We start from the raw sequence: 15,081 nt of genomic DNA on the forward strand, positions 1-15,081 counted from the left end.
TTGCCTGGCTTAAGAAAGAAAATATACTGCTAACCTCACAGTCGTTTGGGCCATGTCTGTTCTTAACCATCCATTTACCCCTCCCGTAGCCATCAGACTAGCACCATGGCTGACTCGGTCCTGGCAGGAGCTGTGAGATATTAACACGCTTAGAGACGAGGCGAGAACTAGAACTACAGAAACAACATTCCCAAGTGTAAAAACTGACAGCCAGCAGGAGCAGAACCACAAAACAGTCTCGGGGAGTGAGTAGCCAACATACACACTAGATATAGCACTCACACTTTTACACACTCTCCCGTTCGTACAGACAACATACACACTAGATATAGCACTCACACTTTTACACACTCACCCGTTCGTACAGACAACATACACACTAGATATAGCACTCACACTTTCTCACACTCTCCCGTTCGTACAGACAACATACACACTAGATATAGCACTCACACTTTTACACACACTCCCGTTCATACAGACAACATTCACACTAGATATAGCACTCACACTTTTACACACTCTCCCGTTCGTACAGACAACATACACACTAGATATAGCACTCACACTTTTACACACTCTCCCGTTCGTACAGACAACATACACACTAGATATAGCACTCACACTTTTACACACTCTCGTTGCCTCACACTCGTGGTCTTTCTCACACTCTCCCGTTCGTACAAACAACATACACACTAGATATAGCACTCACACTTTTACACACTCTCCCGTTCGTACAGACAACATACACACTAGATATAGCACTCACACTTTTACACACTCTCCCGTTCGTACAGACAACATACACACTAGATATAGCACTCACACTTTCTCACACTCTCCCGTTCGTACAGACAACATACACACTAGATATAGCACTCACACTTTCTCACACTCTCCCGTTCGTACAGACAACATACACACTAGATATAGCACTCACACTTTCTCACACTCTCCCGTTCGTACAGACAACATGCACACTAGATATAGCACTCACACTTTCTCACACTCTCCCGTTCGTACAGACAACATACACACTAGATATAGCACTCACACTTTTACACACTCTCGTTGCCTCACACTCGTGGTCTTTCTCACACTCTCCCGTTCGTACAGACAACATACACACTAGATATAGCACTCACACTTTTACACACTCTCGTTGCCTCACACTCGTGGTCTTTCTCACACTCTCCCGTTCGTACAGACAACATACACACTAGATATAGCACTCACACTTTTACACACTCTCGTTGCCTCACACTTGTGGTCTTTCTCACACTCTCCCGTTCGTACAGACAACATACACACTAGATATAGCACTCACACTTTTACACACTCTCGTTGCCTCACACTCGTGGTCTTTCTCACTCTCCCGTTCGTACAGACAACATACAAATCATACTTAGTTACCATACCTTAATGCCTATAAACACACTAATTACAGACAGAGACAGCCGTACCACCCAGTGTAGACAACACAAATACCGGTCACATCCATCACCAGCCACATAACGCTGTGATATTAACAAACCACAACAATTACAGTCCCTAAACCCCAACTATTTCCTCTGTGCTCGGGAGGTGTATTCTTGGCAAATCTCTATGGAAACTTGGGGACTAGAGGGGGAAGTGGAGTTGAGTGGAGAGAGAAAGTTTGAAGGCCGAGGGCGAGTCATTTTAGGTAGGTGAAATGGATCTACTACTCATGCTGGGGAGGAGAAATGGATTCTCCATATTGGATCTGGAGCCAGGCTGCAGGCTGGGAGACATCCAAGAAGGTAGGTGTGGCATCCCCATGCTTATTCCCACTGATCAGGGACAGGAGTTTAATGGTGGTTCTAACAGGACGTGACTGGCTTGCACAGCATTCACAGCTTACATTCATAATGTATATTCGTTCACATTCCATCTCTCTCTGTGAAACTGGCTGTAGGTTTACTATCCTGAGTGTTCATCTCGTTCTCCTTCAACATGCTCTTAGCCTTCAATCCCCTTGGGACTTTATTTACCCTACCCTCATGTCATAATGTTTTCATTGATCAAGAAACCTAAACTGCCTACTCTATCCTGCAGAACGAAAGTTCAGGTTTAGTAAGTAAAAGTCAAGAAGCATTTAAATCACAGATTGATTATATCTAATGATTCCATCTGAAATGTAGTAAAATTCCCTGACCCTTGCATTCCTTCCCTGAAGTGTCCTTAACACAGTTTACAAACACACCACATTCACACAGACCACAACACATAGGGTTGAATCCAACTACATTCTGCAGAATATTTATTGGAATGTTAACTATGTGGACTCCAATATAGTGCTTATTGATGAAGTCAAAATGGAATTGACCACAACCCGAACATTTGTGAAGTATATGTAGCACCTGTTACTAGTTCACATCATATCCCTTTTGCCTCCAGCTAATATAGTCTATAGTCCAGTATGAGATAGAACATATAATAATATATATCTATCTATAAAGGAGCAGAAACACAGATTAAAAGAGAAAGACAGAGACAAGTCCATTTATTCAACAACAAAAGAAGTCCATAGATGAATTGAGAACCCAACAAACCGCTACAAATTAGGCTGCTGCTGACCTGACCTCCTGGGGGAGACAGCCAGGATTCGCAGGAATCACAGGAGCGCCACTATACAACAGAAAACACATTCAACCAAGCAGGTAGAGGAGACGCCCCGCAGATGAGAGGGGGGAGAGATATGAGGTCGCTGAGCCAGAGAGGGAAGTGGGGATCCTTGTAGAGTAGTGGTCAGTATGGGTAGGGGTCCTTGTAGAGTAGTGGTCAGTATGGGTAGGGGTCCTTGTAGAGTAGTGGTCAGTATGGGTGGGGGTCCTTGTAGAGTAGTGGTCAGTATGGGTGGGGGTCCTTGTAGAGTAGTGGTCAGTATGGGTAGGGGTCCTTGTAGAGTAGTGGTCAGTATGGGTAGGGGTCCTTGTAGAGTAGTGGTCAGTATGGGTGGGGGTCCTTGTAGAGTAGTGGTCAGTATGGGTGGGGGTCCTTGTAGAGTAGTGGTCAGTATGGGTAGGAATCCTTGTAGAGTAGTGGTCAGTATGGGTGGGGGTCCTTGTAGAGTAGTGGTCAGTATGGGTAGGGATCCTTGTAGAGTAGTGGTCAGTATGGGTGGGGGTCCTTGTAGAGTAGTGGTCAGTATGGGTAGGAATCCTTGTAGAGTAGTGGTCAGTATGGGTGGGGGTCCTTGTAGAGTAGTGGTCAGTATGGGTGGGGGTCCTTGTAGAGTAGTGGTCAGTATGGGTAGGGATCCTTGTAGAGTAGTGGTCAGTATGGGTGGGGGTCCTTGTAGAGTAGTGGTCAGTATGGGTGGGGGTTCCCCCTCAGTGGCATCTCTGTGATCTTTGGCAGTGGGGCTCTCTTCTCTTCAGCTCTCAGAGAGGAATTACTCCTGGGCCAGTATATGTTCAGTCTTTATTTCAAAGTGCCCCTCCTCCTCCTTCCTTCCCCCATCGTCACGGTGATGACGGATGAGCTAAACACCGGCTCAGGAGAGCGAGATGAGAGGGAGTATAGCCACACACACACACATAAAAACACACACACAGATACATACAGTAGCACAGACAAGTGCAGACATACACACGGACAAAGACACACTGATGGGTAAACTAAACCCAGTCCATGCTATAATTAGATACACATTACAGTCTCTGTGGTTGATGTATTATGTCTGTTTGTGTGGTTGTGATTACTCGTGCCTGTGTGTCTGCTCTATGGGTGTGTGTGTGTGTGTATGTGAGTCAGCAAGAGCGTAGACCAGTTTGGACAGTACAGATGGGTCTGGTCCTTTCCCTTAAGTCAGTGTTCCATGCCGAGCAACGGCCTCCAGGGGTCAAGGTCCCAGGTAAAGGTCAGTATAAGTTCCAATAAGGCCACAGCAGGGGTGATCCCTTAGCATCAGTCTGTCTCCTCTGTTGCCTGGGCAACCGTTGCCAAGAGCCCCGTAGCCAGGTGGGCCTTGGGCGGGGGGGGCTAGACACTGGGCCGTTGGCGGGTGGTGTCGTAGGATCGACACACCTGGGACTGAGACACCACCCCATGTTCCTCCTGGGAGAAGGCATAGCCATCTAGAGAGATGGAGAGGGGAGAGAGAGATGGCGAGAGAAGGAGAGACCGTGAGAGAGAAGGCGAGAGAGTGAGAGAGGAGAGAGATATGGAGAGAAAGCGAGAGAGAGATATGGAGAGAGAGCGAGAGAGAGCGATATGGAGAGAGATAAAGTAAGTACACACCTGTATTGTCACCTACCTAGACAGTATATTATATGACCTAGACAGTAAATTATATTTCCTAGAAAGTATATTATATTAGTAGAAAGTATACTATATGACCGAGAAAGTATATTATATTTACTAAACAGTATATTACATTATAGAGACAGTATATTATATTACCTAGACAGCATATTATATGTCCTAGAAAGTATATTATATTTCCTAGAAAGTATATTATATTACATTACCTAGACAGTATATTATATTGCAAAGACAGTTTAATACCTAGACAGTATATTACCTAGACAGTATATTATATTACCTAGACAGTATATTATATTACCTAGACAGTATAATATATTGCAAAGAAGGTATATTACCTAGACAGTATATTATATTACTTAGACAGTATATTATATTGCAAAGACAGTATATTACCTAGACATTATATTACCTAGACAGTATATTATATTACCTAGACAGTATATTATATTGCAAAGACAGAATATTACCTAGACATTATATTACCTAGACAGTATATTATATTACCTACAAAAAGTATATTAACTGTATACAGGAAATGAATACAAGTAGCTGAGGCCGGGACAGGGGAAGGACAGGGATACTCACGGGACACGTTGCTCTGCTGCACAGAGTTTTTGCACCCCACATTGGACGGTGTTTTCCTAAAGACCCGGGTCAACAGGTGGGCACGCTCGTTCAGACTGGAGGGCAGGAGACAGACAGGTCAGTCCACCAATCACAGAACACACAGACACTCAGTGACAGGTCACAGCACCAATCACCCGGGAGACTCTGTTACTGACAGGTTAACACGACCAACAGGACAGGTGGAAGTTCTACTCAGGAGACTAATTGTGACCTAATACTTTTAGAAGCCTTAATTTCCTGAATGTCACTGACTTGCTACACTTAGACGTACAGTGTGAGATGCTCATATTCATTAAATGAAACCTGGTCATAAGCAGCTCAGGTCCGCTCTGGTTCCATGTTCAACATAACGCTCACGTCCCAGAACACTGGATAACATGGCACGTGCTCTGCTCTGCTGGCCAAAGGTTACTTGTCCTGTGTAGCAGGAAAAAAAACTACTGTGTTCCTGATACCCCAGTGTAGCTCCTATGTCAGCCTGTTTGACTACCCCAGTGTAGCTCCTATGTCAGCCTGTTTGACTCCCCCAGTGTAGCTCCTATGTCAGCCTGTTTGACTCCCCCAGTGTAGCTCCTATGTCAGCCTGTTTGACTCCCCCAGTGTAGCTCCTATGTCAGCCTGTTTGACTCCCCCAGTGTAGCTCCTATGTCAGCCTGTTTGACTCCCCCAGCGTAGCTCCTATGTCAGCCTGTTTGACTACCCCAGTGTAGCTCCTATGTCAGCCTGTTTGACTACCCCAGCGTAGCTCCTATGTCAGCCTGTTTGACTACCCCAGTGTAGCTCCTATGTCAGCCTGTTTGACTCCCCCAGTGTAGCTCCTATGTCAGCCTGTTTGACTCCCCCAGTGTAGCTCCTATGTCAGCCTGTTTGACTCCCCCAGCGTAGCTCCTATGTCAGCCTGTTTGACTACCCCAGTGTAGCTCCTATGTCAGCCTGTTTGACTACCCCAGTGTAGCTCCTATGTCAGCCTGTTTGTGCTATCATGCCAACTCTTTGTCACTAATTGTCATGCCAATGACAGCAAGGGAGTTGGCACTTGCAAGAGCACAAACAAATCTGGGACCAGGCTATCATCTCCTTTCCTTTATGGACACATATAGGTGAAAAGACAATCTGTTTCCACCATATTGCTAAGACCATTCAGACCTTCAGATATGTGGTCTTGAAGGAAAGAGAAAAGTGAGAATAGATGATCTAGTTCTATTAGGGTTAAAGAAGTCAGTCTGGCATCCACCCTTGCCTAGACCTGACCCCAAGATAAGTCTACTTTTTGATGTGACTACCAGAGTCATACCTGATAGGGTAGAGTCTAGGCCAGGGATGGGCAAACTTTTTGGCTCGAGGGCCATATTGGGATTTTGAAATTCAACAGAGGGACGCATTTTTTGGGGGACCAATTGTTTGTTAAAATCAATTTGCAGGGGCCTCCCGAGTGGCGCAGTGATCTACGGCGTCACTACAGACACGGGTTCGATCCCAGGCTGTGTCACAGCTGGCCAAGACGGCGCACAATTGGCCCAGCATCGTCCGGGTTAGGGGACGGTTTGGCAGGTCGAGATGTCCTTGTCCCATCGCGCTCTAGCAACTCCTGTGGCGGGCCGGGCGCTCGGACACGCTGACACGGTCGCCAGGTACACGGTGTTTCCTCCGACACAGTGCTGCTGCTGGCTTACGGGTTAAGCAGGCAGTGTGTCAAGAAGCAGTGCGGCTTGGCTGGGTCGTGTTTTGGAGGACGCACGGCTCTCGACCTTCACCTCTCCTGAGTCCGTATGGGAGATGCAGAGATGGGACAAGACTAACTACTAATTGGATACCACGAAATTGGGGAGAAAAAGGGGAAGAGGGGGGGCCATACTTTTGCCCCCCACTGGTCTAGGCATATGTCTTGGCTGGTACTGAAGAGCAGATTGACATTCAGTTAATCCAATCACATCTCATTATGTGACTGACACTATTTTTCCAGACAACACACCATCATCGCTCCTCTACCCCAATAACAAGGGCAGGAATGGGGCTGGTTAACACACACCGCATGCAAACTCTCACACACACACACTCCCCCAGCCTTCCTCTCTCTCTCAATCCTCCTCCTACCCATCTTCCTCCTCCTCATCACTAATGGCAACGCAAAACATTCTGATAACAGTCTGTATCCAAATGGAACAGATTGTTTCCTCCTAATAGAATGCTACAGGATGCTCCCCAGATCGTCGAATTCCGATGTGGAACACGGTAGGTTACTTCTCTAGATCAGCCAATAAGGCCTTATATCATCACATGAGGGAGGTTTTCCAAGCACTGGGCACGGGCCCTGATTTGATCCACAGAGTGTATGGACCGGGGCCAGCCTCCCCAAGGTCACACTTCTGAGCAAGCAGCTGGGACCCGCTCCTTACGGTACCACAGGAAACCTAGAACCTGCGTGTTTGGCAAAGCCTGAAATAAAGTTTTGCAACCGTATCATTCGGCAAAGAAAATGAGGTCTGCTAGATGAATAATAAGGTGAATGATTGAAGAATGAATGGATAGACGAACACATGAATAAATAAACATCGAAATAGCACATATTTAAACTATGACTGAATCCTGTACTGTCGCTGTCTGGAAGGGCATTGAGACTTCAAACAGTCTAAGGATGCGCCACATCTAAATACTTCCCCAGAGAAACTTTGGTCCTCTACCTTTCCCACCCCCACCCTCATCCCAACCCTCGCCCGTTATGAAATACAAATACAGATGTGTGCGTTTCTCCTCTGTTCCTCTCTGAAACTCCTCCTCAGTGTTATCCATGGTCGTTGCTGGGCCCCTCCTGGTTCCTACCCATGTTTGGGAGCAGGTTAAGCCCAGGACAAGGCCCTCACCTCAGGGCTAGGGAAGGCTGAGTGCGTCCCCTGTCCAAAAACAACGCCCTGCCTCCCCTCCCTGTCCCTGAGCACCTCCCTGCGCCAGCTCTGGCAAAGCCAGTTCTCTGCTCTGGACGGGATTGTTAGCCTAGCCGTATCACTGGATGATTGAGGACTATTGTTCCTGCCCAAAGCCCACCAAAGAGCCCCATCCCCAGCCAATATCCCACATAACAGTCCCTCAAATGGCCAAACCTCAGTCTTCCATCTCCCACTCCACTTCTCAACCTAATACCTCCAATGTTCAAACGTTTTCCACCCTGAGCTGTTCTACTCCTTCTCTTATGACAGATATGACTATAAACACACAATACAAACTAACACAAACGGCTCTCTCTAACACACAACCACAGAAGCTACAGTACACCCAGTCCACACACCCAGTCCTTACAGCAGTGGAAACCTGTCCACTTCCTGACTCGAGAGAATCAAATGGAGGGATACAAAAATAGACGGAGAAAGAAAAGAAAAACATAACATGAGACATGAGTACTGAGGTGGGTGAGAGAGACGAGGGGAAGAAGGGATCACTCCACACACAGGTCAGAGGTCACACAGTGAGACAGGTCAAACCAAGCCAAGGTGCTACCTGTGTGTGTATGTATGTATGTATGTATGTATGTATGTATGTATGTATGTATGTATGTATGTATGTATGTATGTATGTGTCTGTGTGTGTGTGTATGTATGTATGTATGTATGTATATATGTGAGCGTCTGTGCCCCGAGTTGTGGGACTAGGGGACCTTTAGCTTTGGCCCTATGGATGGGTCAACCAGGTTACCAAGAGGTTACCAAGAGGTTACCAAGATATTACCAAGATATTACCAAGAGGTTACCAAGAGGTTACCAAGAGGTTACCAAGAGGTTACCAAGAGGTTAGAGGGCCATGGTTACAGCACTGGTCTTCTCTCATACAAACAGTCATATAAACACTAGGACATAAATCAAAATAAACACGCACATTAATCTTATAGACTCGTAACAAAATCTTTGAAGGGTGTTTCCCCTCAGTCCAAGGAGTTATCATGATCTCTGATATGGCATGAAGATTAACTATGCCACAGTCAATTCTGTAGAGCTCCTGTCTGTGGCCTCCCAACTGTGATCCCATGATGCAGTGCGTGTGTGTATCTGACCTGCGTCCGCTGGCGTCTCGGAGCACAGCGGCCCCCGGGTCAACAGCCCTGGCCTCCAGCTCCTGGACCTCTTCCAGAAGAGACTTCTTCACAGTGCGACGACCCCTACAACACATTCATAGGGTTCTATTGCTTATTAGCCCCACCAGGATTTCACTGTTTCTGTGGTGAAATCTGCGGACAAAAAGGCTTGATTTTGCTGCAGCAATTCTGATTGAACCATTTTATGCAGTAAAAGTGATGGTGATTGGTTAAAAGTCCTCTTTTTGTAGTGTGGTGATCAGACAGTTTTAAGTGACTAATAATTAGACGATTGGTCAGTTTCGCTAGTCCTTGAGGGGAATGGTTGATTTTGCAAAAATAATCTGCGTTCACTAAATCGCAAAATCCTGGAGGGACTGTTTTCCACATACATGTTGTATTTATTGAAATGTGACTTTTTAAAACATGTTTATATAATATGCATGTGTGTGTTTTAGAATGTCTGTGTATTGCTTTGGGTGGTACATACGGTGCATTCAGACCCCTTAACTTTTCACACATTTTGTTACGTTACAGCCTTATTCTAAAATGGATTAAAACACATTTTTTCATCAATCTACACACAATAACCCATTATTTTTTGCAAATGTATAAAAATATCACATTTACATAAGTATTCAGACCCTTTACTCAGTACTTTGTCGAAGCACCTTTGGCAGCGATTACAGCCTCGAGTCTTCTTGTGTATGACTCTACAAGCTTGGCACATCTGTATTTGGGGAGTTTCTCACATTCTTCTCTGCAGATCCTCTCAAGCTCTGTCAGGTTGGATGGGGAGCGTCGCTGCACAGCTATTTTCTGTCCTCTCCAGAGATGTTAGATTGGGTTCAAGTTCTGGCTCTGGGTTGTTGTCCTGTTGGAAGGTGAACCCTTGCCCCAGTCTGAGGTCCTGAGCGCTCTGGAGCAGGTTTTCATCAAGGATCTCTTTGGACTTTGCTCCGTTCATCTTTCCCTCGATCCTGACTAGTCTCACAGTCCCTGCCACTGAAAAACATCCCCACAACATGATGCTGCCACCACCATGCTTCACCTTAGGGATGGTGCCAGGTTTCCTCCAGACGTGACTCTTGGCATTCAGGCCAAAGAGTTCAATCTTGGTTTCATCAGACCAGTGTAGCTTGTTTATCATGGTCTGAGAGCCCTTTAGGTGCCTTTTGGCAAACTCCAAGCGGGCTGTCATGTGCCTTTTACTGAGGAGTGGCTTCCGTCTGGACACTCTACCATAAAGACCTGATTGGTGGAATGCCGCAAAGATGGTTGTCCTTCTGGAAGGTTCTCCCATCTCCACAGAGGAACTCTGGACCTCCCTGACCAAGGCCCTTCTCCCCTGATTGCTCAGGGTGGCCAGCTCTAGGAATAGTCTTGGTGGTTCAAAACTTGTTCCATTTAAGAATGATGGAGGCCACTGTGTTCTTGGGGACCTTCAATGCTTTACAAATATTTTGGAACCCTTCCCCAGATCTGTGCCTCGACACAATCCGGTCTCAGAGCTCTACGGACAATTCCTTCGACCTCATGGCTTGGTTTTTGCTCTGATGTGCACTGTCAACTGTGGGACCATATATAGACAGGTGTGTGCCTTTCCAAATCATGTCCAATCAATAGAATTTACCACAGGTGTAGTCAAATCAAGTTGTAGAAACATCTCAAGGATGATCAATGGAAACAGGATATATCTGAGCTCAATTTCGAGTCTCATAGCAAAGGGGTTGAATAATTATGTAAATAAGGTATTTCTGTTTTTTAAATGTGCAGAAATGTCTAAAAACGTGTTTTCACTTTGTCGTTATGGGGTATCGTCTGTCGATTGTTGAGGAATTAGATTTATTTAATCCATTTTAGAATAAGGCTGTAACGTAACAAAATGATGAAAAAGTCAAGTGGACTGAATACTTTCCGAATGCACTGTATCTGTTCATATGCATGTAGGTATTGATTTTGATCGTACATATGCAGTGTGAGTGTGTTACTCACGCGTTCCAGGCAAAGTCTTTGAGTAGACAGGCTGCTGGCACCAGGACCAGCCCCAGCCAGAAGTGCCAGCAGTGCATCACCCTGTCAGCCTGCAACAAACACACACAACATCACCATCAACATAACACACACACCGTCAACATCACACACACACCCACACCATCAACATAACACACACACACACACACACCGTCAACATAACACACACACACACACCATCAACATAACACACACACACACAGTCAACATCAACATAACACACACACACCATCAACATAACACACACACACACCATCAACATAACACACACACCATCAACATAACACACACACACACACACAGTCAACATAACACACACACACACACACAGTCAACATAACACACACCGTCAAAAATAACACACACACACACACCGTCTTTTGACGGTGTGTGTGTGTGTTATTTTTGAGTCTCCGTGTGTTATTTTTGTGTTATTTTTCAGTCTCCGAAATAACACACACACAGTCAACATAACACACACCGTCAACACAACACACACCGTCAACACAAAACACACACACAGTCAACACACACACATCAACATAACACACACACACACACGACATAACACACATGTCAACATAACACACCCACACACAACAACATAATGCACACACACACACGTCAACAACGCACACACACACACATACGTCAACACACACACACACACGTCAACACAAACACACACGTCAACACACACACACACACACACACGTCAACACACACACACACACGTCAACACACACGTACACGTCAACACACACACACACAACGTCAACACACAACGTCAACATAACGCACAATGTCAACATAACGCATGCACACACAACGTCAACACACACACACACACACACGTCAACACACACACACACACACACGTCAACACACACACACACACAAACACGTCAACACACACCCACACACGTCAACACACACACACACACGTCAACACACACACACACACACGTCAACACAACACACACACGTCAACACACACACACACAACGTCAACACACACAACGTCAACACACACACACACACAACGTCAACACACACACACACGTCAACACACACACACACGTCAACACACACACACACGTCAACACAACACACACACCGTCAACACACACACACACACACTACGTCAACACACACACACACACACACATGTCAACACACACACACACACACACACACACGTCAACACACACACACACACGTCAACACACACACACACACACAAACGTCAACACACACACACACAAACGTCAACACACACACACACACACAAACGTCAACACACACACACACACACAAACGTCAACACACACACACACACACAAACGTCAACACACACACGTCAACATAACACAATGTCAACATAACACACACACGTACACACACACACAACATAACACACACCACATCAACATAACATACACACCATATCAACATAACATACACACCATATCAACATAACATACACACCACATCAACATAACATACACACCATATCAACATAACACACACCACATCAACATAACACACACACCATATCAACATAACACACACACGTACACACACACACAACATAACACACACCACATCAACATAACATACACACCATATCAACATAACACACACACGTACACACACACACAACATAACACACACCACATCAACATAACATACACACCATATCAACATAACACAACATTCCAGCAACAAGTTAGACAGATACTCTTCATTGAGTATCTACTAGGGTCTCCTCCCTCTGTCATCCAGCTGCAGTCAGTCGCGTTGACCTCTGACCTCTAACCCTGACTCTAGGGGTTAATCATCCACTCAACTTCTGTCTCTCTGCCGCTCTCTCAATCAGCTACATCTTCCTTTCTCTCCACTCAGATTCTCTCCATCTGTATTTATTTTTCTTTCTCTTTAAGCGTCTGTTTCTTTATTCATCTCTGCCTGTTGTCCACCTTGAGCCCCCCCCCCCTCTCTTGTCTTTCTACATGGTATCCATTTCTGCCACCATATGCTGAATACCAGTAACAGTTAGCTGAATATGCCCTGGCAACAAAGCCCATCTCTCTACTATACTACATTAAGACAACTGGACACTGTGCTGTAGTCTACGTTGTACTGGCTAACTAGCTACATCCTTAGTAGCTGTTATGAGGCTGTAGTTCAGAGATAGATAGTTTGGGCCAGACACAGCTGGCATTCCCAGGAAGATTCTCCGGACTGAATTGGAAAACCATTATGAAACATTCCCTGTGACAGCTGGAAACACACCCAGAGACGCTCAGACTACACACACATTCCCTGTCTGACACACACCCACAGACAACCGAACAGACTGTCAGTCTCCGACTAACACCTCCACGTATACGTACATACACACAAACACACATTCTCAGTCTGTCAAAACACCAACACACACAGACACGGTCTCCGACAAACACCGACACAAACACAATTATTAGAAGAGTAGACAGAGCCCTCAATGAACAGCCCATTATTCATCCCTTATGGGAAGATGAATGCAGAGATAGGGGGAGCAAGGGAGAGGAGGTCAGAATGTGTGACGGGGGAAGCGATGCGGAGAATGAGAGGGGCGGGAGAGGTGGGGTGAGGGAGGGGGAGAGAGGTGGGGTGAGGGAGGGGTTGTGACGGGGGAGAGAGGTGGGGTGAGGGAGGGGGAGAGAGGTGGGGTGAGGGAGGGGTTGCGACGGGGGAGAGAGGTGGGGTGAGGGAGGGATTGCGACGGGGGAGAGAGGTGGGGTGAGGGAGGGATTGCGACGGGGGAGAGAGGTGGGGTGAGGGAGGGGTTGCGACGGGGGAGAGGTGGGGTGAGGGAGGGATTGCGACGGGGGAGAGAGGTGGGGTGAGGGAGGGGTGGGGTGAGGGAGGGATTGCGATGGGGGAGAGAGGTGGGGTGAGGGAGGGGGAGAGAGGTGAGGTGAGGGAGGGTTTGCGACGGGGGAGAGAGGTGGGGTGAGGGAGGGATTGCGATGGGGGAGAGAGGTGGGGTGAGGGAGAGAGGTGGGGTGAGGGAGGGATTGCGATGGGGTAGAGAGGTGGGGTGAGGGAGGGGGAGAGAGGTGGGGTGAGGGAGGGGTTGTGACGGGGGAGAGAGGTGGGGTGAGGGAGAGAATGCGACGGGGGAGAGAGGTGGGGTGAGGGAGGGATTGCGACGGGGGAGAGAGGTGGGGTGAGGGAGGGGTTGCGACGGGGGAGAGGTGGGGTGAGGGAGGGATTGCGACGGGGGAGAGAGGTGGGGTGAGGGAGGGGGAGAGAGGTAGGGTGAGGGAGGGGTTGTGACGGGGGAGAGAGGTGGGGTGAGGGAGGGGGAGAGAGGTGGGGTGAGGGAGGGATTGCGATGGGGGAGAGAGGTGGGGTGAGGGAGGGGTAGAGAGGTGGGGTGAGGGAGGGGTTGTGACGGGGGAGAGAGGTGGGGTGAGGGAGGGGGAGAGAGGTGGGGTGAGGGAGGGATTGCGATGGGGGAGAGAGGTGGGGTGAGGGAGGGATTGCGACGGGGGAGAGAGGTGGGGTGAGGGAGGGGTTGCGACGGGGGAGAGGTGGGGTGAGGGAGGGATTGCGACGGGGGAGAGAGGTGGGGTGAGGGAGGGGTTGTGACGGGGAGAGAGGTGGGGTGAGGGAGGGGTTGTGACGGGGGAAAGAGGTGGGGTGAGGGAGGGGTGAGAGAGGTGGGGTGAGGGAAGGATTGCGATGGGGGAGAGAGGTGGGGTGAGGGAGGGGGAGAGAGGTGAGGTGAGGGAGGGTTTGCGACGGGGGAGAGAGGTGGGGTGAGGGAGGGGGAGAGAGGTGGGGTGAGGGAGGGATTGCGACGGGGGAGAGAGGTGGGGTGAGGGAGGGGGAGAGAGGTGGGGTGAGGGAGGGATTGCGATGGGGGAGAGAGGTGGGGTGAGGGAGAGAGGTGGGGTGAGGGAGGGATTGCGATGGGGGAGAGAGGTGGGGTGAGGGAGGGGGAGAGAGGTGGGGTGAGGGAGGGGTTGTGACGGGGGAGAGAGGTGGGGTGAGGGAGGGGTTGTGACGGGGGA

General features: G+C 47.9%; 1 protein-coding gene across 3 annotated transcripts in view; it reads right to left on the reverse strand.

Annotated features, from left to right (window-relative positions):
* Nucleotides 1–2,498: 2,498 nt before the first annotated feature.
* The window catches only part of LOC139366966 (phospholipid-transporting ATPase IB-like), a 99,061-nt gene continuing 86,478 nt past the window's right edge, over nt 2,499–15,081 (reverse strand). For all 3 annotated transcript variants that reach the window (XM_071104776.1, XM_071104775.1, XM_071104777.1), the window contains exons 33-36: nt 10,979–11,067; nt 8,963–9,067; nt 4,879–4,973; nt 2,499–4,103 (exon numbers count right to left, since the gene is read on the reverse strand). In XM_071104776.1, coding sequence (XP_070960877.1) covers nt 4,009–4,103; nt 4,879–4,973; nt 8,963–9,067; nt 10,979–11,067 — 384 coding nt within the window. In that variant the 3' untranslated portion in view covers nt 2,499–4,008. The remainder of the gene's footprint in view (nt 4,104–4,878; nt 4,974–8,962; nt 9,068–10,978; nt 11,068–15,081) is intronic.

The sequence above is a fragment of the Oncorhynchus clarkii genome, chromosome 15 (assembly GCF_045791955.1).
Source record: "Oncorhynchus clarkii lewisi isolate Uvic-CL-2024 chromosome 15, UVic_Ocla_1.0, whole genome shotgun sequence".
Classification (NCBI taxonomy): Eukaryota; Metazoa; Chordata; class Actinopteri; order Salmoniformes; family Salmonidae; genus Oncorhynchus; species Oncorhynchus clarkii.